At 45.6% G+C, this 27,060-nt stretch overlaps 1 protein-coding gene across 4 annotated transcripts in view; it reads right to left on the reverse strand.

Annotated features, from left to right (window-relative positions):
- The window catches only part of Btbd9 (BTB domain containing 9), a 381,249-nt gene that overhangs the window by 69,071 nt on the left and 285,118 nt on the right, over positions 1–27,060 (reverse strand). For all 4 annotated transcript variants that reach the window (XR_013046731.1, XR_013046730.1, XM_006983072.4 and 1 more), the window contains one exon: positions 21,248–21,437. Coding sequence is in view for 2 of the 4 variants with exons in the window: in XM_006983072.4 (XP_006983134.1) it covers positions 21,248–21,437 (190 nt within the window). In the remaining 2 variants the exon portion in view is untranslated. The remainder of the gene's footprint in view (positions 1–21,247; positions 21,438–27,060) is intronic.

Here is a 27,060-nt window from a genome sequence, read left to right on the forward strand (position 1 = left end):
AGCAGCTGGGATGACAGGCCCGTGCCCAAGGCCCAGTTCCTGTCCCTTCAGTTCTCTGCTTCAGTCTCACCTCTGCTTGCTATCAAGGAACTGTCACGTGCTCTTTCAGGGAAGGGGAGATCTCAATCAACCCCTTCTCACCTCACAGCTCCAGTAAGAGGTGTCTCTCAAGACAATCCTCACGAGGACTCTTGGGTTTTTCTTTCTTTCTTTCTTTTTGAGCTAGGGTTCCTCTGTGTAGCCCTGGCTGTCCTGGAACTCACTTTGTATGTAGACCAGGTTGGCCTTGAACTCAGAGACCTGCCTCCTGACTGCTGGGACTAAGGGCCTGTGACACCACGCCCAGCTCTCTCACTAGGATTCAGGATTATTAATGGAGAACTAGAGCATTATAACTACCTATCCTTCCAGGTAACTATGAATAAGTGTCTAAAAGAGTACCCAGATGAAAACACTCAGTCCCTTTGGGATGAATCTAACCAGATCTCAAAACATTTCATGGAAAGAGACTGCCTTGAGGGTACAAGACATGGAGAAGGTAAGAAAGACGAGCAATTCTGAGTATGGTAAATGTCCTCAGAAACTCCTGGAGGATAGTGGTACTAGAAGAACCTGTAAACTGATTGGTGGTGGCACACGCCTTTGATCCCAGTACTTGGGAGGCAGAAGCAGGTGAATCTCAAGTCCAAGGTCAGCCTGGTCTACAGATGTAGTTCCAAGACAGCCAAGGATACCCAGAGAAATCCTGGGGGGAGGGGGAAGTACCTGTAAGGCCATGCCTCACGTCATCTATATCAAAGGCTCTGACTTCATAGCATTTCATTTTACAGATGTCCCACAATTTAATCAGTTTCTTAGTACTCAATATTTAGGCAGTTAGTAGTATTTCATGGTTAGGAAAATTCTTTAGTAAACATTCTTAGCTAAATCCACTACTTCCCTTGAAAGTTTGTACAAAAAAAAAAAATGTCTCACTTTGAGGCTGTGGTATTATAAAATAGCTATAGACCTCTCTTTTCCCACACCCCAGACAAAAATCTCTAGGAGGTTGTACTGCCAGCAGCTGCTAGCCAGTGCCTAGTTCTGTACATCTTACTGACAATCCTACTTAGAAACACTGCTGCTGTTATAGATGAAACACATTTCATTAATTTGCAGGTTTTTTTAAACTTATCATTGAACTTGAACATTTTGTGTATTTTCTATATTTATCCTATTGTTAATGACTTACAAAATGTCCTCTACATCTAAAGGATATTAATTCACTGCCTATCATAGTTGGCATGCTAAAGATATTAATTTTTATTAGCCTAGTCCATCGATCTTTACCTCAATAATTTCTCCTAGACTAAATTTTTTCTTTCCTGAATAGCAGCCAAGAGCACATAGTGGTTGAGACATCTCCTTTCTATTCTTCTATTAAGAGTCTCTGGGGAATGCAGGGTCACGGTGACTCTTGAGTGGAAAGGGACACTGATGGATGGCAGGTTATCAAGTGTAGGGCTCTGTCTTCTACATGTGGAGTTTTAGAGGGATTCAAATTCATGTACCAGGATGCCTATTTGCTTGGAACTTAGGCTTCATCAGGAATAAAACCCTTTTGTTGATTCAACTGAAAAAACAAGTACAGTTTAAAACCCTGGAAGAAAAGCTGGCTCAGTCTCCTTGCTTTCTGTGGGTCGGATTCCGCTCTCGTTAGGCACAGTGTAAAGCCCACCCCCTCCCCCTGCCGGCTTCTTTGTCTGTCTGCAAAGTCTGTTCTTGGTATTTGCACTGACAGCACAGAGACACTCCTGGCTTGTAATCTGGCTGGAATGTTTGCAGAGTGCGATCACCCGGCACAGGCACTCCTTGTGACCTTAAAGGAGATGAGCTCCTTAAACACACCCCTCCTTCCTCCACCCCATTATCAGAAGCCATTTTCAAAGAGGCTGACTTTATCCCAACAGTACAGATCAGGCCTGTGAATGGTGGCCACAAACCTCACCATCTAATGAGCACCCCATTGAAATGCCTGATGACATCACATGCTGTCTCCTCCATCTTCCCTTACTCTTACAGTGGAGTCTCCCTAAAAGCGGTGAAGTGCTGGTTTAAAAAAAATTGATTAGCAGATGTGATTCTGCTTACATCTTCCATAAATGCTCTGGCTGGTTGCATATCATTGATTACCCGGGGCTCAGTTTACAGCAACTAATTGCTCTCCTTGCTGGTGTTTTGATACAAAATTCGATAGTGAATATGATTTCAAAACTCTTGTCTTTGTGGCCTGAGTCAGAAGTGACTGGAGGCAAACCCAGTGGACTGAGTTTTCCCTTCTTAAAATAATTGCTCTCTCATCAGTCTGTGAAGAAAGTTTCCAAATTGTAGCATTCTAATTGGAAAGGCCTGCATTATGCATGCGATGACAAACTGTTGTGCTGAATGGCATTTTTTTTTTCATCCTTTCTTAAGGGATTAATTCCATGCCAGACTGTGAACAATGGCTGAAACCTAACAGAAGAGATCAACAGTTTCTCCACTGAATTGGTGCCTTTAGACCAGGAGCAAGGGCCTGTTTGCTTCTACCTAATTGCCCATCGTTTGTGGCAGCCTTGCTGGAAGACACAGGGACACAACACACTGCTGCTGTTGCTAGAAGCTTCCTCATTTGGGGGAAACAACCAACCAAAGTAAGATCAGCTACCCGGCTATTAGCAACACAGTAACTTACAGAACTCATTTATAAATTTTCTGTCAAAGACATTCATAACCTCAAAAATGTATATATAATATCCTTAAAGAGTTCATAGGTTCTTCAGAAATAGTTGTATTTCATTTAACAATTAGAAAATTATTTACCAAGCACTAAGCACCATTAGGTAAATCTTTGAACCCATTGATCTTCAAGTTCACCCTTTGTGGACTTCAGTATCTGCCTTTGATAGTTTTCCGAGGCGCTTGTGGTTCTAACAGTTTTTAATCCTCTGCATATGCACGGGAGGGTTTGGTATGACTGCACATGGTATTCTCTTTGAGAACTGCTTGTAGCCCCATTTCAAAGTAGGTGTGGGAGTTCTTGGGCTGTTTGTCCTGCAGACCTAGCTGCATCCTAGGAAGCAGATCCATGCTGGGCTAATCACATTTCATTTCTCAAAACCGGAGGATGCAGTGAGCGTCTAGCTTAATTGGCCCTGCTCACTTAAATGAGATAATGAGGAGGCAGACATTCCAGGGTGGCCCTCTTTCATCACAGGTACTGGGAAGGATGGAGCCACGGGTGTGAGAAATGCCACCATGAAGCCACCTTCATGGCTTAGGGCATCTTTACTTGGTTTCTGTCACTTGCAACCAAAGGGGCATGAGCTAAGTTACCAGTAGATCATGCTGGGAACAAAGGTGTGTGACAGTGAGTAGATGTTGAGTGACGGAAGGCTGCCTTGGTGGCAGCAGGACTCTTGAGACAACAGGAATGCTCCCTTTGCATGAAGGTCTTCCTGCTGCAGGACAGGCAGGTCTGCAGAAGGAGAGAGTGGCAGGACTGAGGTGTAACAAGGTGAAGGGGTGGGTTAGGCTCAGTGAGGGGCCTCTGGAGGGACTGGACTGTGCACTGGCTAATCACCAAGCACTTCAAAACCACCCAGCAGGGGTGCTGGGGAGCTTGACTATGTGACTACAGGGCTTTCACCTCATTGAAGAATCTGCTTCTCCCTGTTCCAATGCAAAGCAGAAAGACACAATGTGAGGGACCTTTTGAATCCCTGTGGTCCATAAGGGGCAGCCGGCCTGTAGCAGCTGCCTGAGGGGTTAACAGGGCTCCAGGGCAACAAATCCACCAGTGAGAAACCGGGGTTTCCCCAAGACGAACGGGATCCTTCTGGGGGGCTGCCACAGCAGTGGGTGGTGTACTTCTCAGTGGGGGCAAGGCCCAGCTGCTGGAGAATTGCAAGGCCAAAGTGAGAGTCTCAGCAGGAAACTAGTGCCATGTTAGAACACTTCAGCCCAAGAGCGGGAAGGGACCAAATGGCTGCCCTGAAGATCCCAGACTTGAGACTAGTGAAGGAGTTATGACCACAGAGGCCATGCCTCCAAGTGGCTATACCTTCAAAGCAGAGGGGACACCGGTCTTCTAACTACGGGCCTGTCACCAGAGGAAAGCGTTCTTGGCAATTACATTAGCAGAGCACACCGGAGCCTCGATCTCCTGTAGGACACTGCTTAATCTCTCAGAGCTGTGTCTTTCAGCTGTCTGTCACTGTGACAAAATACTTGAGGTACTAAACAATGGGTAAGGTTTATTTGGGCACATAGGTTTTGTTGTTTTGTTTTATTTTAAGATAGGGTCTCACTTGGAACCATGTAGATCAGGCTGGCCTCTGACTCACAGAGATCTGCCTGCTTCTGCATCCCAAGTGTTAGGATTAACCACACCTGGCTATAGCAGTTTTTGCTGTTTCAGTGCCTGGCTGTCAGCACACTACTTCTGGGTCTGTGGTGAGACAGTGTGCAGTGAAGGAAAATGCTTGCAGCCAGGCAGCCAACAGGGAGAGCTGGAAAGGGCCTGGGCTCTAGCATTCTCTCTAAAGGCATTCTGTAGATGACCTGCAGACCTCCCTTCCACAAGGCCTCACTTCTAAAAGGTTCCTCCATCTCTGGAAAGCACCATGGCTGGACACTAAGCCTTCCCATCCAGACTGCAGCAGACAGGAAATGAGTTCTCCAGGGAAGTCAGAAACAGCGGCCCTGCTCAGGGCTAAGTCTCACTCAGGCTCTTGGTGGTCTGCTGTCTGTAGCTGGTGTTTAGGCACCGATGCCCCAAGATGAAATAAAGGGAGGTGGCAAAATAAGGCAAAATAAGATGGGCTGCCTATGGGTGCCATCTCATTAGGACAAACGGCAATAAAAGCGGGGCTGCACCTCTAGTTCCGACTTACACCTGGTCCACCACAATCCAGGGAACTGTAAGTGGGGAGCCTGCCTGTGGGGTGCAACTCGGAACAACTGGACAAGGAGAGGCTTTTCCAGCTCTGAGACAAGACAGAACTAGCCATCTTTAGCAGCTGCTGGGACCTGGTTCTTTTCCTTGGGGACAGTAAGCTTTAAATTCAAGGTCTGGCTGAGAACATGAGAGCTGACGCTGTATAGTACCAGAGGCTCAACCTTCAATCGAAATCGAGTGTGGGATGAGAAGTGGCTAAGCATCGCTTCAGTTGACATGTGCACAAACCACACACACTGTCTGTGCACACATTATCACACTTAGGAAAAAATAATTTATAATCCCTGCACTTCCTACTTCTCAAGCTCTTTGTCTAAGTTATTGGTTAATTTTCTGGCATGCACTAAACACTGTCCCAGTTACCTTTAGATTATTCAGTCACTTGGCAAACCTTTATTTTTTTGACAAGTAAGTTTTGGCCTAGTCTTATGATCTGGATTTCATACTACATAGTCTTTCATTTTATGCTTTCCATGTGAATATGACAAAACTATGTCTAGGCCAATGGCCTCAGGAGAAAAGCTCTTTCTTGTATTTTGAAGGTGACTCTTTTGCAATATAGCCCCTTCCTTAAGCAAGCAGGTGGCACCAAATGGTCACTGGCTGGCCTTGTGGTATCTGACAAGGTGAAGCCTCACGCTGCGGCAGACCTTTTGGGCATGGACATGTTAAGCAGGCAGGCAGTTTTTACAGATCTTTCCCGGTGTTTAAATTTGGCATTATCAGGTTCCCTCTCTACAGCAAGGCCATCTGCCCTGATGCTAGCAACTTCCTCATCATGGTGTGGACACACAGTGAGATGGGCTCCCAGGAGGAGGCTGAGCACAGGGCATGGCTTCCTAGATATTTAGCCAGCTCACTTACAGCTTCATTTGTTGGGAAGAGCATTGGGTACCACACTGCAGCATTAACAGGCCAGAGTCAGTATGTGTAAGAGCTAAAGGCAATATGCATTTGTGTGATCTTTTCCCCTCAAATTCTATGAAATTATAGGGAGAGTAAGACAGACCTGACAAAGAGCTTGGGACTCACTTTATAATCTAAGTGTCAGGGATTGACTTCCTCAGTCTTTGATACATATGACTCCTATAGGGTAAAACAGTCCCACCATGGGCATCCATCCAACAGGCAGGGTGTGGAGGGGGGTCTGAGAACAAACTCAATTAGCTCTACATTTCTTACATAACAACACCCAAAGGATGTTCCCTAAGCAGGGGCCACCTGTCCCCGGCATACTACCTTCTCAACTGGCTTACACTTTAGGGGATACACAGAGCAGATTACTGAGGATGGGGGAAAGAGCATGGATTCCAGATAAACTGCACTTTTCACAGGACCTCACTGCTTCTCCCTGCCTCCCTACCTCCTCACTTCCTTCTTCCCTGGCAATGCTGGGGTCTGAACCCAGGGCCTCATGCATGCTAGGCAAGTGCTTTACCAGCTGAGCTGCAGCCCAGCCCACTCACTGCTATTTCATCTCTTACTTTATTCGTCTCCTCCTCTGACTACATGCTAATGTGTGCTCACATGCATACAACCTACACAAAGAACTAAGAAACAGAGTCAAAAAGAAACGGAATAAGCTCCACAGCTCCATTCTACTCCCTTGGGTCAAGGGTTCACAGGAGTTTGTGTCTGGGGAGAACTCAAATTTAGCTAGAGGCACAGCTTTGTACTCTCTCAACCTGGCGAGAGAGGAAGAGAACAGAAGGGCAAAACAAGGTAGGAAGGCTTGACTCAAGATTACAGGCAAGAGAACATTCCAGCAGAGACGAAGCATAAAACAAAACCCTTCCTAGCCACTCATGTCCTTTCTCTATTTTTGCCCTTAGCAAACCTCTTTTTTGGTCTCTCTCAACACAGCCAGTACCATTTTCCCACGCGTCTTTCTCTTTCTTACCAGCCTGACCTCTTCACCTGAGTCAGATCTAGGTCCCCACCTTTGCCCCAGCTCTGAGTCATCCAGTGTTCCCTACAGACATAATCTACAAAGTCCTGGGCACTTGCTGAGTGACTTGAAAACAGTTCAGGCCTGGATTTCTCACTACCACCTGTGCTGGCTGGGCCTTCCTGCCCGACCTCCTGTAGCCAGTACCAATTCTCCTATCCTATATAATCAAAGTCGGCTAGCTGCCTGGCTATCATATCTACTTGTCTTAACACCCCCCCCCACACACACACACACATCCATTTTCTGAACTTCTTTTGTGAAGTCCACATGAAAGCCACCCTCTGAAACACAAGACCAAAGCAGCAAGTCGTAAGCGCTATACAATGTAAGGCTTAGAGGACAGGTAGTTTATTCTGTTCCAAGACTGAGCTGTGATAAATCATGACTCCCCATGTGGTACATGACTTACCATTAAAATAAAGACATTAATGAGAACAATAATAGCTACATCTTCTCCACAGCACACAAAGGTGAAAATCCGAAATAACTGTAAGTTCTTATAAACAAAAGATAATTAATCAATTTAATATGTTGCTGTGAGATTAATCTTTTGAAGAATGGCAAGAAGCCAAAAAATAAGCAACATTTTATGTGATTTCTTTTTTGTAATAGCTAGAGGAAAAATGGCTAATTAAGTTTTTCAATAGGATTCTTTTGATCACTGGTCACTTGGTACAGTTTTCTTGATCCAGACCTTCAAAGCTAGGATCACAACTTTTAATTCAAACATTTTCAGATGAGCATTCACAACTTTAACTTTCCTAACTACTCAACAGCCATAATTAAAGCCAACTGGTGTGGGTTACAGGAGCAAAGGCTAAGTGAACAGTTAGTTGCCTTTCCCCCTCTAGAATCGCCTACACTGATTTGTCCAGAGCCGGAGCCCAGGCAAAGGCTGGCGGGGAAGGGGTCTGGTCCTGCTCACTGCTGCAGAAGATGAGGAAAGCAGTCTCCAACTCCTGCCCCCTCACTCCTCCCACATTTGCTAGGAGGGGGGATCCCAAGACAAGAAGAAAACACTCCCTCTTTGGAATGTATTCTGCCTGAGCTGCCTTTTTAGAAATAACCTTCCAGGTGTCGGCATGAATATTCACCAGCGTGTGCTGGGCATAGGGGCCAGTCTCCATGCCATGTACACTAATCCTTCAAAATGTATTCCAGGCAAGCCACTAGGGTAAAGTCCCATATAAAAAGCATGGTTTTCAGTGATGGATATTGGAAGTCTGAAAGAAGGAAATCACGGTGAAGGAGGCAGATGAATAAATCACTCTGGAGGCTCTGTGGCAGCAAGACCACCACCCCCACCCCCCACGCCACACTGACTGGCGCTGCAGGAGGCGTCACTAGAATACTGAACTCTGGGAATTAAATGCTGTCTCCTTTCATTCAGCTGCCTCACCTTCCTTATTAAGACCAGCAAACATTTATCTCCCCCCCCGCTCTGCCCTACCGTCTTCTTGCTACAGCCCGTTACCTTTCCTATCTGGGCTAACAGGACCCACAGGGACTTGCTGAGAGCACACGCCCTGCCCTGCGACCAGGTTCATGCCCTGCACTAGGCACTTGCAGAAAGCGCAGAAGAAAGGACGTGGTGCTAAGAATGATCTGGGTCCAGAGGTGAAATCTCACCTTTTCCTGGGATCCTCGCTCTCCAGCGCTGAGCCCCCAAGGGCCACTATGACATTTATGAGGGGCAGACCAGGCTGTGGCTAAAGTACCCTGAGTGAGTCACACACAAGACGACTTCAAAGAGCTACGCTGGGGACATCTTGAGTCAACTTCCAAAAGCCAGGGGCAGCTCTGATGGTCTGGGGACATTGAGGAGATGTGAGATGTCACCCAAGGGAAGAAGCAGGAGTGGACCACAAAGGGCGCTACCACACTGCTCAATGTGACCACATGGTGTGTGGCCTTACCAGATGGGAGGCAAGAGCCCCAACTCTCTCTATCTTTCTCTACAGCCACAGCCTCATTTCACCTGTTAAGATGGAGAGAGTGAGGAGGGAGAAGGAGGTAAATGGATTTTCATTTAGAATGATTTGTGGTTGTATTTCTCTAATCTGTCCCCCTTCCCCTTCCCCTTCAATACAAAACAATTGATGAAAACCAGGCATGGTGGTGCACACCTTTGATCTCAGCACTTGGGAGGCAGAGGCAAAAAGATCCCTGAGTTCGAGGCCAGAGTGAGTTCCAGGACAGTCAGGGCTATGCAGAGACACCCTGTCTCAAACAAAACAAAACAAAACAAAACAAACAAACAAAAAACCAATAGATGATACATCCTTCAGTATTCTTCTAAAATATCCACAAGATAGATAATTAGTTGTGGAGGAGAAAAACAATATTTTAAAAAGTACTCTTGAGGGGCTGAAGCGATAACTCAGCGGTTAAGAGCACTGGTTGCTCTTCCAGAGGACCTGGTTCAATTCCCAGCACCCACATGGCAGCTTACAACTGTCTGTAACTCCAATTCCAGGGTCTGACACCCTCACATAGACATATATACATGCAGGCAAAACGCCAATGTATATAAAATAAAAATAAATTATTAAAAACCAAAACCCAAAACAAGTACTCTTGAGAAGTGGAACCTCTCTCACAAACATTGTCTTCGAAAATCCTCAGCGTCTAAAAGAGAATACACCAGAGCTCAGGGCCAGAGGTGGTCTGCCCGGCATGCACACAGATGAGAACTCAAGCTTCCTAGGCCACTGCTTGCACTGGATCCTCTCCGTGTAGCAGACAAAGGCTTGTTCCTCACAAGACACCGCAGAAGAACCACCGGGTCACGGCATGTGTTTTGTTCCCAAACAAGACGCTGATTTCCGTATTACTTTTAATAGTAGGTTTACAAGTATTCTTATTTTCACATACTGAAACTGTAGAAGGCATGTGAATCCCCTGACTCTTTGCTTTTCCTATGTAGGCCAGGGATGTCAATGAGGAAAGTGCCTGGCTAGATTATGAAAGGGTCATCTACACTTGTCTCATAGAGAGAGTCTGCTGAAGCACAGTAGTGCCCCTAAGGGAGGAAGTACGACATATGTACTGCTTGTCTCTTTACAGGAAACCTGGCTATGCCCCAGAACTGAGGCCAGTCTTAGTGAACAGTGCAGAGCCGAAGTATAAAGGCTTGGTTTAAAATAAGGTTGAGCCTAACCTAAAAATGTCTAAAATCTCTTTCACTGAATGTTTCAAAATATGTTTTTTAATGTGGCAAATTCCACATGGAGTTAAGAGTCTGCTTTAGTCACAATTCCATCTTTGTTACTGTGACAAGCACACTGACAGTTCTTGGCTTGCCTTTCACACCAAATTTCTAGTACTTTTCCCAACAGCTACACAGTTAGAAAGACAGGGAGGGAGAGAGAGAGGGAAGGAGGGAGGAAGGGAGGGAAGGAGGGAGAGAGGGGAAGGAGAAGAAGGAGGGAAGGAGGGAGGAAGGGAGGGAGAGGGAGGGAGAGAGAGGGAGGGAAGGAGGGAGGGAGGGAGAGGGAGGGAGAGAGAGGGAGGGAAGGAGGGCTGGAGAGAGAGAGGGAGGTATTTAATTAAAAGGAACCATTCCCAAGTCCCCCTTACGCCCCAAACTGATTCTAAATGCCTAAGATGAACATTCTCAGGGTGAAGACACACAAAAAGGATGGTCAGTGGCCATCCCTCCAAATCCCTGAGATGGAAGGGGTAGGGCAGATAAACAAGTTACAGAGAAACTCTGAGTCCATAAATAACATGCCAAAAGAGTCATACAGCGATCAACAGAGCAGTGAATGTGACAGCAGCTTCAGAGGACCCCAAAGACCAAAGCCCACCAGCTAAGCAGAGAGTGTGGAGTGCAACTGTATACATCTGTCCCTTGCCATCCCTCTAGTGCTGCCTCCTGGGATTATAAAATGTAATCTGCAAGCTAGCTGGCCAGAGTAGTTCAGGTCCAAAGAGCAGTAAGACCTTAGTACCTGGTGTTTTAACTGAACTGCTCAATTTGGCATCTGTAATGAAGCCAATTTTAAATAGGGATGGGTCTTGAACATGTTCTTCCTGAATAGTACCAACTCATCTCCACAAATTCTCTACAGATTCTGAGTCTAACATGGACAGCTAAAAGGTTACTATAGTAACTTAATCATGACAAAGCTGCTCTCCTATCTTTCTAGGAAGGTTATTACCAGTAAGATATTATTCACCTGGTTACCACTAATTATCTATAGATAATGCCTTATCTATTTCTTAACAAGGTTATGGTGAATTTTCCAATAAACAGTATTTTATCACATTTGTCTTTTTGTTTTGTTTTTTTTTTAAGCCTCACAGAAATGAACACAGAAGTCAGAGAAAGACTAGAGGTAGTGTGACGGTCAGTGTCCATACCTTCTTAGTAAGTAAAGTCTCTTATTTACTGTTTTATTCCGGGGTAAGTGGACATGACATATTTTTCAGGCAAAGCGTTGCTATGTAACCCTGACTGGCTTGGAAGTCACTACGTAGCTCAGGCTTCAGCCTTGCAGCAATCCTCCCGCCTCTGCGCCTTGGTGTAATCCAGGAAGTAAACCAGGTGTAAACCAGGACTGCAGGTGTGCACTACATGCCCAGGTGGACATGGTTTTTTAAACTCTGAAAATGGTACTTCTTTACTGTTTTTTTTTTTCCTGTGTGGTTTTGGGTTTGAACCTGGAGCCCTGTGCATGATGGACAAGCACTCTACCACTGAGCCACATCTCTAGCCCTTGTTCTCCTTTAATTGGTTGGAAGTCAGCTAGAATCTTGCCTGCCTCCCAAACTTTATTATGTGCATGATTTATCACTATGCTGGCAAAACACAGGGACCAGTTACAGAAACCCTGATTAAATATTTGTAACAGAAACATAGTTTTTCTTAAGAAGTAAATTTCATGAATAAGAAATCAAACATACATAATCAGCAATGCCTCTCATTCTGGATGAGAACTGTACAGTAAGCAGACAGCTTTTTTAATTTATGGAACATTTTTGAAGCTGAGACTAATATAAAGCACTATTATTATCGTACTGTTTTAGTCACACCCAGAAGCTGTGGCCTCAAAGGACAGCTTTTAAAAAGAAATGTAGCTGGGCATGGTGTCCTCTGCCTATAACCCAGCACTTTGGAGGCAAAGGCAAGAAGATGGAGAATCTGAAGCCAGCCTAGGCTATACAGTGAGAAGTGAATAAATAAAAACAAATGGCAGGCTGTGAGTACAGCTCAGGGGCAGAGTGTTGGCTTTGCATGTTCAAGGTCCTGGGCTTAATCCTCAGCACCAAAAGTAGAGCCCCTCACTGTTTCTGTGTGTTAGACAGGCGAACTATGTCTCAATAGGCTGCTTTTACACATGAACCAACAGAGCACATGGAATATGGGGCCAGTAAAAATCTCAAAGCATGAGGAACTTGGCACAAGGCAGGCTCTGTGGCTGTGCTGTGCCGAGGTGAGCCAGCTCATCACTTGGCCCTCAATTTTCTAGCCAGCACGGCTAGGGTTAACCTGATGACCTTGTGCCACCTAATAATCGTAACCACACATGGGCTCCATCCCAGGGCAGGGATATACGGGCTCTGAGCAAGGCTAAGACTCTTCCTTATGAGAAGGGGCAGGCTTGGCGGGGAGGCTCGGATTGTTTTCTCTCTTTGCCCTTTTCCTTACTCCTGTCTAAACACAGACTCGTAATTAAAGTTCAAACAGTTGTCTTGTTTCTTTGAGGCAAAAACACAAGTGGAAAAGAAAAAAAAATGTATTGTTCATTAAATTGTAGGACCTCACCCCTATAGATTAAAAAAAAGATATCAATAGGATCAAAACAAAATAAATATAAAATGAAAAAGAATTTAGATCTTTCTCTGTTAACTACAACCAAACAAAACTCAAATATAAGCTCCTCTGGAGTAAATGAGTATTAGCAATGAATGTAAATGCTAAGTCTGAGCTGTGACAGATAACTGAGTTTCAGTAACTTACAGCCTTAGGGAACAAAAGCAGGCTGACCCCAAGGAAAGGGGCTGTCTCTTCTCTTTTGCTTTTTAGAGCTAAAGAGGCTGTGTGAGGCCCTGCAACAAACTGGAGTCTTCAGAGTAAGTATCAGCACCAGCCGCCTCATCCTGCTACGGTGGCAAGAACAAGGAGCCCAAGCAGCACCTTGGTGTCTTCATCCGCCAAATGACAGTGAGCACAGCTCGCACCCACAACTACTGGAGGGAGAAGAGGAAGATGGCTCAGCAGTTAAGAGCATCAGCTGTTCTTCCAGAGGACCTGGGTTCTATTCCCAGCACCCACATGGTGTCTCCCAGCAGCTATGAGACACCAAGTTTCAGGGGACCCAACACCCTCTTCTGGACTCTGTGGGCACCAGGCATCCGCACAGTACACAGACATGCACACAAGCGAAATACTCACACACACTAAATAAAATAAAAAGAATTACTGGTCAGCATAGTAAGCAAGAGAAGTATCAGCCAGTCCTCAACAGTAAACCAAGGAGACTGAAGCCATCCTGAGTGGTGCTGGGTTACAGAAAAAGAATCACGACACGAGGCCGGCAATGCCATCATGGAGGGACGTGCTTTCAGAAGGGAGAAAGACAATCCTTCCCATTAGGACTCAAGGGCAGCAAAGAAAGAAGATCCTGGGAGAAGTAAGGGCATGGTGTGCATTTATCTAGTAAGTGAGCCCTCTTGTTTGAATCTGAGACATCTCTGAAAGAGGCAGCACAGCAGAAAAAAGAGACTCCTCAGCAGGAGCGAAGCCCGCGTGTCCTGGCGGGTAGATGAAGAGGGTCCTGGGGCACTGGGCAGCCTTCCTGGTCATTGCTCTTCACCGGAAGGATGTGGAAGGCAGGCAGACAGAGGGGCCAGGCAAGAGGAGCAGGCGCAGGACTCAGGACGTTCTTGGTCTCCATGGCTCATTTCTTACCTATTCTGAGAATGCTTCTGGCAAGGGCCACCGTGGCTTTGCTTTTACAGAGGGTTAACTTCAAACACACGAACAAAACAGTAAGGGAGCGGAGGCTTCCGAGGACACGCCTCGACACTGAGAGTTACGAAGAGAGAGCAAAACATACAAAGATGGAAAAGTTGAGCTCCCGGAGGGGATAAAAGTTTTATTTAAAGGCCCCTGGGAAATGTGAAGACTTCCAAAGGTAGACTAACTGCTTTGGACTGCGTTAAGGACTGGCCCTGCATGACGTTCAGAATAGCTTTTTCACTAAACACTCAAAATCCACTGAAGCAATCCAGACTACTAAGTCTGTACAAGTTTCCATCCATTTTCTGAAAGTTCTTCCATCAGCCCTCCCAACAGCAGCCACGTTTCTATGACACTATGTGGCCTACTTTGGGATAGTCAAGGCCATCAGCCAGAGCAGGGCACAGTGGGGTTCCCAGACCCAGAGCCAATGCACTGTACTCATTCCGTCTTCTAAAGCAAATGAATGACTGTGAACTGGGTGCTTTAGAGCAATTTTAACCAACGATCTGGATAATTAACAAAGCATGTGTTTGTGCATGAAATATTAGGTCAGATGGGTTTAAATCTTGTGTAAAAATGTCTTCCTTGTGGGGTAGTCTTTGACAACTGAAAGACTTTTCACATATCTAGCTGTGTATGTGATGACGAGCTGTCAAGTTCCCCAGAGAATCAAGGGAGATAAACGGCTGGCATGTGAGGTAAGACACAGACACACACAGACACACAGACACACAGACACACAGACACACAGACACACACACACACACAACTTTTGGGGGGGCATTTAACCTTTCTTGCATTTCCAACGAACATCTGAATCTATCACCCCTCTTGTATTTTTCACATGCAACTTAGTTGCCATAGTAATTCAGTCTCATCTTGAAATTCTCTACCGTGGAAAATAGCTAGGGTCTATTTACCGTGCCCCCACACTCTCTCTGCTGCCAGGCTCCAGGATTCCTGGCCTTTGCATGTTCACACAGTTCAGATGCCAGCATCTGTTGGGAACCACAGACACAGTTCTTTACTTTGTGATTTTTCTGGAAACCAGTGTACTGAGGTCTGTGGGTGAGGAGGAGACGTCAGCATGATGCAGATGGGCTCAGGGAGAAACAGCACTTAGTAAATAAATCACAGACCAGCAAGACAAGGAAGAATCTTCAGTTCAGGCCTGTGACAGACGGTGCTCAGCATGACTGATAGGAAGCAAATTTGGTAAAATATCTTTCCAATTTCAACTAGAATTATAGGCAATCTTAATCCAAAGCAGAGGAGTCATATATTTAGATGCTTGCTGTATTCTTTAGACTATAAAAAGGAAATTTCTAGCTCTCTGGGTTGCAAAGAAGCTGTCTTAATGTAAATGGATGTGCTGCTACCCCAGTGGCACGCAGACAGGCTGAGATGGAAGCCGAGCGGGCTGGGGCGGCAGGCGTCCTTCCCTGTGCTGATGCCGGTGCCTGCCTCCCGTGCCCTTCGCAGTTATCCGCAGGCCCAGATCTTTAGCAGTTTGCTCACATACGCTTAGATCAGCCACACTGAGCAAATATGATGTCCAATTTAGTTGATAGATAGAACTCCCTTTAGCCGCACTAACACAGCGTTGTCAGTACGGTCAATGAGTGTTTACTGTGAACTCACTGCACACAGCACCACACCAGGCGCTTGGAATGTGCTACAGAGACCAAGTCCATCACAATATTAAAAAATCACTATCTTCAATTTGAGATTTTCTGTGATCCTCCAGGAAATGATGGGCTCACACAAACAGAGAAGATTTGAATAATTATAAACTATTATTTGAACCATGAACTTCAATTCCTCTCCTCGCCCTTATTGAATAAACCTTAATAGAGCTATTAAGTAGGAGACCAAATGGAATGGTCTCCAATTCCTCTTTCTTTCTGTGCCTGTCCCTCAGGACAGGAGTGAACGAGTAACACTCTGGCAAGGTTGTAAGCAGCCGAAAGAAGGAAAAATTGCAGTCAAAGGGGGGTCCTTGGAACTCACAACCTGAATAGGTAACCTACAGCTGGCAGAGCTGTTCAGTAATGAAAGGGCAGCTGAACCCAGTGTGGCCCTAACTGTTCCCAGAAAAAGCAAAACAGGCTCAAAGAAAAGGCCGGTGGCATGTGTGAGTCCTTTCTGCCTACACTTCCTTCTGCCACTCCCTTTACCCATGTGGAGTAACTCTAGGACACGAACTCCTTTGTGCCTTGGCCACTCTTCGCCCAGATTATCTTATCTAGGAGGCACACAGGTGGGTGGTTTCTCCCTACTGAAAAATAGGAGAGAGCCTCATTACCTCAGACTAAAGAGATTATGAATACCCATCAAGAATATCCTTTGGGCTAGACCCACTCAGTAACCTTACTGAGTATGTATACATGTGTATATTCCAACTGAGGACTCAGAGTGTTCTTGTGTTATTAATGACTTGATCTGCATTTATTTAGCTCCATCTATTGACACTGGACCTTCCTTGGGTAGCCTATTTACTTACAATTAGGTCTGTTATTTAAAGCATTATGGGTATTTTACTGACACTATTGCATGTATCAATTACAAAACCTCTCTTTCCAAGCTAATGTAAAAATTGTTAATTTAACTGATTATCTTACAGTTAGGGTTTAGGTAAGGTCTGTCATCTATCAGCTGGGAAGGGCTGACGGTGTTCAGTGAGCTCATTACATAACACGCTTGGTTTCCCCTCCCAGACGGAAGGGCACTTAACAGGATCTCTCCATCAGCAAGCAGAAAGAGAATCAGTCCTAAACTAAGGTGACAGGGGGGCTATAAACTAAGACATAACAGATCTGGTTAGTTATTATGACTCTAGCCGGTCTTTTTATGTGGTCAGGCCTCTGAAGATTTCCTGTTATTTAAATTTTAATGTTTTTAAAATGCCATGGAAATGGTATAATTACTACTCAATTACCTACTTTTAAGGCACATTCCTGGAAATTCCTCTTTCTTCCTAAAAGTAAGTAAAGTCTACAGTGCCTGTAAGCCTAGCAACAAGGACCAGCTGCTTTGTTTCCAGTTACACCGCCTTGGAGGTGTGTCCTGCCCAAGGCAAATGCTGGAAGCTGGCTCTTCCAGAACTGGAACACCCAGACAGGGCAAGAAGGCACCTCAAGGGCCTTGTGGTCAGGCCCCCATCTCTTCCTCTTCTTCCATAATGGCATTCATAAAGCCTGGGATGGGAGTGCCAGGAGGAGCTGGTCTGGGGAGTTGGTGCTAAGTATGGAGACAGTAACAAACCCCAAATCTGGCAGGCCTCGTCTCTTGTTCTCCCTCCACCAGATGAGCCTTGGCAGCTGTCTGTGGTACTGACCCTGGATCTCCAGGGGTGCTTTCTTTGACTGCCCTTCAGCTCTGCTCACAGGTCCCCTTCTCAGACCACCCAGTCTGAGACTGAACTGTCTCCTCCTTTTGTTTCCTCCTCTTCCTCCTGATTTCCTCATAGTTCTTCCAAGAATTGAGATACTATAAACATGCTTGTTCCTTTCTTATATCTCTGCCCTGAATGCCAGCTCCAAGAGCATGTCAGTTCTCAGCTTGTTTACTCAATGCTGTGCCCTAGGCATCTACCACAGTATTTGACACACAGAAGAAAAGAGCCAAGTGTCTGCGGAATGAAAGAAAATGATGGGATAGGGAGATGATCGGAGAGCATGTTTCCAGCCACCCTTCCCAGGATACCACAGGGCACTTACTTATCCAGACACACTAGCAGGACTGGGCTCTGCTGACCGTGGAGCCCAAGCACTCTCTGCCAGGAAAGCTAGCTCTGCTTGCCTGCCTAGCCACATGGCAAGCTCTCAAAGAAGGAAAAGTCTTATCCATGGCACACTGTGTTCCATAGGAGGAATAAAGAACATCAACCATTGAGCCCTTTGCCTGAGAAGTCACCAGCTGTAAGAAAGCGGTATTTTCAAAGCTTATGTGGTGTTGGGGGGGTGAGTTTCCAGGTTTCCAGCTCTGCAGCCATTGTGCTGGGGAGAATGAATCTCAGCTCTCTTAACACTTGCCCTGTAGGTGTGGATTCCGAATCGCTGGGTGGCTACAGATACAGTGACAAGGAAAGCAAGCTAGTCATCATGAGCAATAGAAGCTGTGGGTCAAATGCTCCTGACTAATCAGCCCATTGCCGGTCAATTGCCATCCCCAGGAGAAGGCACCACTGACCTAGGTTCCCATCAATAAATGTCTACCTGGGCACATCACCTGCCGTAGCTGCGACTTGCCAAGATACCCAGTGCTGTCCGCGGGCATCGGTGGCCAGGAAACCTCCCTCCCTTTCCTCTTAATAATGTCACAGAAGAGGCAAATGCAGTTCCTGACAACATAATGTCAGCTTCACCAAGACGTGCCTCTTTGAATGCCTGGCTAGTTACACAGCGCTTCAGCGGAATGGATTTTCTTGCTGAAGAAACAATAGTGGGCTTCAGGAAGTCAGCGGCGCCCACGGTGATGAGATAGACAATTCTGCCTCCGGTTGTGGGTCTGCTCATCGTCTCTCCTCTGAGTCAGGAAGAAAAGAGACTGTTGGGAGGAGCCATTCTCATGCCACACTTAGACAAACCAGGCGGCCCATTCCATCTGCCTGGAGCCCAGTCACATACACTGCTGGAGACAGAGTCAGAATTCAAGTCTTTGGTAGAGCTAGAGGCCAAGGTGGCCCTGCCCCAGGACAAGCCCTTGTTTGCTTGAGCTATCACCCTGGCAACCATCTCCCAGGGGCTCGGCTGGATCTAAAATTGTAAATTTCCTCTAAAACCTGGTTGTAATTCTCAGTCTGTCCACAAAGACTACCTCAGGGGCACATGCAACCTGGCATGAGAAGCTGATTTTGAGCTACCTCAGACCCCACACAGCAAGCGAGGCTGGGAGGGATGGACAAGTCAACAACTGATACAAATAACCCGAGTTCTACGCCCAGTGCAGGAGCCTGATGAAGCTGTGCTGGTTGGTTTCTGTCAAGTTAACGCAAACCCAGACATACCTGGGTAGAGGAAATCTTTATTGAGAAAACGCCTCCAAAAGACTGGCCTGTGGACATGCCTTTGGATGTTTCCTTAATTACTGATGGATGTGGGAGGCCCAGAGAGGCAGTACCATCCGTGGGCAGGTAATCCTGAGTTCTCTAAGAAAGCAGGAGGAGCAAGCTAGTAAGCAGCACTCCTCCAGGGCCTCTTCCAGTTCTGCCTCCAGGTTCCTGCCTTGACCTCTTGCCCAGACTTCCCTCGGTGATAGGGTGTGGGCCAGGAGTTTAAAGCTGAAATCAACCCTTCATCCCACAAGTTGTTTTCAGTCATGGCATTTTATCACACCAAGAGAACCCTAACTAAGACAGAGGGTGTCTCGGAAGCTCAGAGGACGATGGGAGGATGGCCGGTATTCCCACAGTGGGTTCAGGAATACGGGATGAGTGTGAGCCAAGACTCAGAAGCATGGTGTACAGGAGGACAGGCCGACAGACTGACGGGCAGAGCAGCTTGGGTGCTGAAGCCACAACTCGACACAATCCTCACTCACTTGCTCGCTCCTTTTGCTTTGGGCAAAGGGAGGCAGGGTTGGCGTGGTGGGGAAGAGAGGGCACCACACAGGATTCACTGGGTTCCACAGCGGGACAGCGGAGAGGGGAGTCTGGGAGCTGTTTAGGAGGCGGCAGCCCAGACCCTCAGGACTTCTGGGCAGCAAGGGAGAGATACAAGAGGGGGACAAATTTAGGAAGACCTTGTGGTTCTGGCTTGGGCCACTAAACCAAGGGCGAATCCTGAGACGAGGTAAGGTGACTGGGAGGGGAAGGGGAAGGACCACGGAGTTCCACTTTAGCTGGCTTGCTGTGGGACACACATGGACAGAGTTAGATGGTGTGGTAGAGGGAAAAGTCCCCAGTACTAGATAAGTGAACGGGATTCAGAAGCCATTAAGGAGACTGGACAGAGGTACCAAGTTGCCCGTTTGCTTCAATCTTCATTGGTAAGAAGACTGGTCCTCAAATTAGAAATGGCAGAACAAACATAATAAAGGGAAAATTGAAGTCCCAAACAGGGGAAGTGAGAGGAAGTGTCTAGTCAATTTAAATGATTTCAAGTCTTCTGGCTCAGATGAGTTACACCCCAAGCCTGCTGCAAGAAATTGCAGATGTAATCTCAGAGACACGACTGGTAATCTTCCAGAAATTGTAGGAAGACGGTGCCAGAAGACAAAGGAAAGACAACTGTTAGCAGCACATCTGTGAGGTGGGACAGACTGCAAAGGGAACTACAGACACAGTTTACATCACCCATGAGCAAAGTCCTAGGAAGGCTTGTTAGGCAGACAATGAGAACACACAGCTCCGAAAAGAGTGCGGCTTGTAAGTTCATCCAGCCCTGTGCTTAGCCCCACGCTTAGCTCCTATGATACTTGACCTATGATGTGGCTCTTGACAAAATGGGGATAACTGAAATGAAGAAATCTAACAGTCTCAATTCAAGACACCCAGCACGGACTCCTGAGCACGTGTGGGAACCACAGAGCAGCAGTGAACTGTGGTTGTTGTCCTGAGCAAAACCAGGATGGCCTGTGTCTGCTACACTGCCTCCGTCTACTTTCCTCTGCTGGCTCTTCCTACAGACTAAGACAGAGCAGGGAGGAGGAAGCCAAGTGAAGAAAAGCGCCAAGTGGGGGGCAGTCACGACCTGCCAACACCTCCACCCTCGGCAGACTGAGGTAGACAGATACTTATTTTTTCCTATATGGACCCTTCAAAGGCCTCCTTAGAACCAAGGGAGAGAAGACAGGAGGGGAAAGGATGCTAGGGGAGGAGAGAGGAGGGGAGAAAATGGGCGGAGGGGAAAGCAGACAGATGTAAACCAACAGTATCTACCCTTGAGAACTAACTTTCTGGGAGCGTCACCAGCCTCAAACTTAAAACCTAATAAAATCCTGTAAGCCAAGCAAAGTGAAAGCTCCTTTCTTAAAACAAAACGGATCAAGAAGAAACTCAAACACAAGGCCATTAAAAAGACTGTCTAGAACCAGGCTTCTTATCTGGGTCTCCAGTTCACGTGCAAAGGTGTTTATGGAAGCTGAAAAGAGCTTTTTACCCACACCAGCCCCCAACATCACCCCGTAAGTCTCCAGCTGCAGGAGTGAGATCCTCAGAGAGGCTTCTCAGCCAGTCCTCTCCTCTCTGCTGACTCCAGGTCTCATTTCAGAACACTCCAAACGGACAGCTCGTATCTCCCTGCCCTGCCTCCAATCTTTATAATAAATAGCAGGATCTCTTCTGGGAAGCTGTTGGTGGTTATGTGTATCCGTACTCTTTGAACTAACAAATGCAAAGGAATCTTACCGTATTGACCCAATCATGTATGGCTGTGCCAGCTGAACCACAATTGCACCACTTCCCAGCTGGTGACACGTGTAGCCAGAATCCCAGTCATAGTTTTTAGTGTCCCCGTTCAGCAAGGCATTGCGGCTCCGACTGACTCCTTCGATCACACTGGCACAATCAGCGATTGTTGCAACATTCTCCATGGGAACTGTGAATCCAAAGCATGAGATCCGGCATCAGGATAAGAGAAGCCATGATATCCCTACAGCATGCTCAGAACAAAACTAATTAATTAGCATCTCAGATCAAAACAAAAGGGAAACTAGAACATCTCCATTATCTTCAGATAGGAGTTTCCATGCCAAGTAATTAAACAAACAAAAACTGAACTTGACGCTGGAATATCCAAACCATATGTAGCCATTAATTCTTAAGTATTTCATTATAAAGAGCATGATAACAGAATGTGGAAATACACTGTAAAACATAACTCAATGAGAAACTTTTCATCAGTTCAGATGGATTTTTTAATGCGTTTCTGGGAGTTAAATCAAGCCAGTAACGGTCTAATGAGCTACAGCTACATATATGTTGAGTGGAAACGTATGCATCCAGCAATTCACACTCTGTAGAGCAGGAAAGGGGCCCAGGACATGCTATCAGTCCCTCTCCAGAATACACAGTTGCTTTCACCCGACCCACTCCACTGTGTTTGCACTGCGTGGCCAGAAAGGGGCCTTCCTTTGCTCGGGAGCTGCTGGGTCTTGAAAAAACAGCTGTGTTTTGATTCTGAGTCTCTCCCTATACTTCAAGTCCACATCAACAAAAGTCAAGGGCTCCCACCAAACTATAGCTGCTCAGCATGTAGAGACTCTCGAAACACTAAGATGGGAATGGTAAAAGACAAGGGCAATCAAAACCTACAATCCTCTTGAAACATTCAAGTCATCTAACCTAAACCTACTGTTAGTCACTCGGAAAAGACCCACAGTGAGTAACCCTACCACCACTCCCCATTCTAAAACACTCCAGCTTCTAGTGGTGCAGAGTAAATAACTTCATGTTGTCTTATTACAATGAGTTTATTTTCAAAGTGGGACAAGCCTGCACTCAAGTCCCTGACAACCAATTGTTTTGCTCTCTAGATAAGGAAGACCACCCACAGACAAGGACCGCAGGGAGGAGGGGTGGGTGTTTCTGGTGATGAGTCCCTTACTCCAAAGCAAGAGTAAAAACACCGTGCAAGTCCCCGTGAGGACGGTTTCCCGGCAGAAAGAGGGCTGGGAAAGAAGCTCCCTATGACTCTTAAAACAGAGGTGAATGCTATCCTTGGAGGGTAAAGCCTGCTGCCTCTGTCTCCTGGGAAAATGAGCCTTCTGGGATTTGAAAGGCAGGGTTTAGGAAGCAGAAGACCAAGAGCATTGGGAAGTAGCCTGGCAGAAATACACAGCCCCGGCTGGCCGGCCCTCAGACACATTATCATCCACTCAAGTTCTGCAGTCCATCAGCCAGGTGGCTCTGCTGATGAAACCTTTCAGAGGTCCCAGTACAACAATAGCAGCTCTTAAAATGTTTTTCCTAAAGGGGCATATCCCTTTACTCACCCTTCACTGTCCACTGCTAGTCACATGACTGACCTTAATTTGGGATTAAAGGAGGGCACAAAGCCACCTTGTCCTATATGCAATCTATGAACATTACAAAATGTAATCTCCTCCCCGGGGACATTTAGATTGTTAACATTTTTCTTTCTTTGCCATTACAAAGAGAAGTGTCTTCTAAGTTTCTAGGTAAGAGTTTCTTTTTTTTAAAGAAATATGCAAATATATGTACATACACATGTACAGACATATACAGAGACAGAAATACACTCATGGGTATGGTGGGATATGATGTTATGGATGTATGGCCTTCAGCTTCCATAGATCTTACCAAATTAGTCATCAAATTACTTGTAAAGTTTACACTCTCCACTCACTGCTCCATTTCCTCAGCTACTCAGGGAAGTCAACCAAACCAGCAGGGTGTATTGGTGTATCAGTATGGGTTCTGTCTCTCACCTTGTCAAATGAACCTTATTTTCCCTTTTCTCCTATAAAATTACCTTCAATCTTTCTTCTGTGAATTGCCCTTTTTCATCTTTTTTCTCCTTTCCCTATACATATTTCTTTCTGTTTTCATCTGCTCCTATGCACATCTGCCCACTTTAGTAGGATTTTCATAGAACCAACACTGAAAGTCTGTTCTTTGTTTCCGGCTTCTCTGAGCTCTTCTCCATTATTCCCTCCCTTCTGTTCTGCTAACCGGGTTATTAGAGGACAGATCCCCAAGTCTGGTAATGCTCTAATTCCTGATGAGTGTACCCATCCTTCCACTCTCCAAACCTTCAATGTGTAGTGCTCACGGGACTTTCCTATACAGGAATACTTAAATTTTTTCACACATTTTTAACACCATTTATAAAAATCAAAGATGGTGGGGTTGGGGATTTAGCTCAGTGATAGAGTGCTTGCCTATCAAGCACAAGGCTCTGGGTTTAGTCCTCAGTTCCGGGGGTTGTGGGGGGTGTGGGTGGGTGTAGGGGTGTGGGAGGGTGTGTGGGGGAATCAAAGATGGTGAGTCTCTGCCCTCCCACCTCAAGCCAATCATTATTTTAAACGCTGACATGCTTGGGAGACAACTCTGTTTCCTAGTTGTCTTTGCAGTTTTCCTAGTTTGTCTTGGCATTTGTGGTACGAATTCATGAAAAAGCTGCTTGCCTGTGGCCTTCTGGGCCCCAGCTCAGGCCCGAGCTACACTCAGCCGGTTGTGGTGGCACACGCCGGTTGGATTTGCTGAAGGAGGCAGAGGCAGGAGGATCCCGAGCTTGAGGCCGGCCTAGGAGGCTTGAGAGAAGCTTTGGCCCGGACTGAACCACAAACGGCGGTGGGACCATGGAGGCAGCGGCTGCTGCTCCTTGTTGCTGGCTCCTTCTCATGGTGAGGTCACTGCGGTGATGCCACTAGCTGGAACAAAAGGTTTACTACTGCTTGTTCAGAGAAGAATTGCCAGGACCATCGTATTACAAGAAAACATCAGCAAAGGTCAGTTTGTAAAAGTTTGGCAAGACAAATGGTGGGAAGAACGTTCATGGTTCTAAGAGACAGACAGACATTTATCAGACTGTGATTACTCCAAACCACAGAGGAGGCACAAAAAGAGAGAGAGAGAGAGAGAGAGAGAGAGAGAGAGAGAGAGAGAGAGAGAGAAAGAAAAAGAAAGAAAGAAAGAAAGAAAGGAAGGAAGGAAGGAAGAAAGAAAGAAAGAAAGAAAGAAAGAAAGAAAGAAAGAAAGAAAGAAAGAAAGAAAGAAAGAAAGAAAGAAAGAAAGAAAGAAAGAAAAAAATGTCTGCAGGGAACCATGACCACACCCAACAGCGACTTTGAAATCTTCAAAAGGAAGACGGGACTCCACAAAGATGATTCCACTTGGACTATGGTAAAGCCATTAAGCTAATTAACACCAAGGAAAGATTGACTTTGGACAACAAACTGGTCAGGACAATTTTGAGATGACTAGCTGAGATGATCCAGCCTGACAGACTACTCGAACAAGGACTTGTGACAAGCCCTGAACTTTCCTATTATACAGAGACTGGACAAATGATACAGGACTTGACAATTAACCCAAAAATTTTCTTTTCAAGATTCCCTAAAGATGTCTTTGCCCCTAGATAGCAGGAAGTAATTTTAAGAAAACGACACCCACATTGCCAAGAGGTGGGGTGGGAGTTTTTTGGTTGTTTAATGAGTTATGGATATTGTCATTGTTTATGATGGTTGGTTACAAGTCGTTAATTGTTAATAGTCAGGAAAAAAGCTGAACATGGAGATTAGATTCAGAGTTTTTGTTTAAAAAAGAAAAAAATATAGATTTGAGGTAGATCATTGAAATCTACTCTGAGAAAAAAAATAATAGGATAAATGGGTAGATCACGGAATCTATTCTAAAAAGAAAAAGGGGAAGTTATAAAAATGACAAAAAGTAGATTACTGAATCTATTTTAAAAAGGAACTACTTGTTTTAAATAAGCAATGAAAATTTTTTTGTCTGAGTTTATCAAATATTACTAGACTGGACATTGTTAATATATATAATGGATTTTTTGTCTGAATCTGTCAAATGTTAATGGACTAGATATCGTTAATGTAATCTTGACTGTATATTGTATATACTTGTTGGACATAATTTTTCTTGTACTAGTTATAAGCTTTTTTAATTTTAGACAAAAAAGGGGAAATGTGGTAGCATTGTGTTCCCCAAAATATTGTGCATCCTAATAAACGTATCTGGGGTCAGAGACAGAACAGCCACTAGATACAAAGGCTAGAAAATGGTGGCACTCACACCTTTAATCCTAGCATTCCAGAGGTAGAAATCCCTCTGGATCTCTGTGAGTTCAAGGCCATATTGGAAACAGCCAGGCATGGTGACACACGCCTTTAATTCCAGGGAGTGGTGGTAGAAAGCAGAAAGGTATATAAGGTGTGGGGACCAGAAACTAGAAGCATTTGGCTGGTTAAGCTTTGAGGCTTCTAGCAGCACAGTTCAGCCGAGAGCCAGACACAGAGGCTTCCAGTCTGAGGAAACAAGACCAGCTGAGAAGTTGGCCAGGTGAGGTTAGCTGTGGCTTGTTCTGTCTCTCTGATCTTCCAGTGTTCACCCTAGTAACTGATTTTATTAATAAGACTCTCTAAGATTCCTGCTACAGCCAACCATAGAACACATGCATACACACCAAGGTAATCACAGACCACTACACCCATGTCATCTAATCATGCTCACGCTTCTTTTCAAGAGAGCCGTTCTTGGAACTCTAATAGCTACTTGGAAGCCGACTCCATCTCCTGCCTCTTAGAGTACCACAGCAAACACTGCCCCCTCTTCATTTCCATTCCTTCTTCTTGGTTTGGATCAATGCAAAAAGCAACCGATGCCAGCAAGTGGGACGAGGAGGGCAGGATGTGGGTCCAGAAGCCATGGGTGATGCCCTCCTGTAAACCACTATCATCTGATGATAATCACTTCAGCCCTGTCCCAGTCCTTAATATCCAAGGCAGTAGGTACACCTGGCTAATCTGCCCTGAGGTGTAGTAGGTGAGTTTCCTAAGGGCAGGGGCTCTTGTTTCTTTTCCCACTGCTCTATGAGGCTGTAGCACGACATCTTGTAAGCACAGCTCCTCCTCCAAAGGCACACAAATCTAAGGGTATGGATGAAAGTGGACAAACAGCACTGTCTTGGGGACATTTCCTTAGGAAAGTAAGGCATGATCAATCTCTGGGTCCTGACCCAGACAGAGAAGGGCCAGCGGCCTTGGCACAGAGCTGCTACATAAGCACATGGCCCTTCTGTCCTCGTAACGTCTTTCATCAAAATCTGATCTGTGAACACAAAGTCTGCCACCCACAGTACAGTAAAATACTTTGGACAAGAAACCATTTTGGAGTGGAAAAAGGAAGGTGGCTTTAAAAGACATAAAAGATCTTTCATCTGTTTTCCCTCCCCCAGGTAATTATTTTTATTATTTTAAAATTTTAATACAATATATTGTATATATACAATATTGGCCATATTCTTTCTCCTCTCCCAAGTTAATCATATTATAGGCGCTGTGACAGGAGATGTTTGTCCCAAATGTCACTACTAACTATACCAACTAGAGGCTATTTCCTTCCTTACAGTAGGAAACACTTGGATTATTAATTCTTCTAGAAATGCAAGCCTCAGCTTGCCTACCTGGCCTACCTAATACATAGGAGTCAAAATATCTTCTGCAGTCTTTGTGCTGGGA

This window comes from Peromyscus maniculatus, chromosome 21, assembly GCF_049852395.1.
Source record: "Peromyscus maniculatus bairdii isolate BWxNUB_F1_BW_parent chromosome 21, HU_Pman_BW_mat_3.1, whole genome shotgun sequence".
In the NCBI taxonomy this organism is placed as follows: domain Eukaryota; kingdom Metazoa; phylum Chordata; class Mammalia; order Rodentia; family Cricetidae; genus Peromyscus; species Peromyscus maniculatus.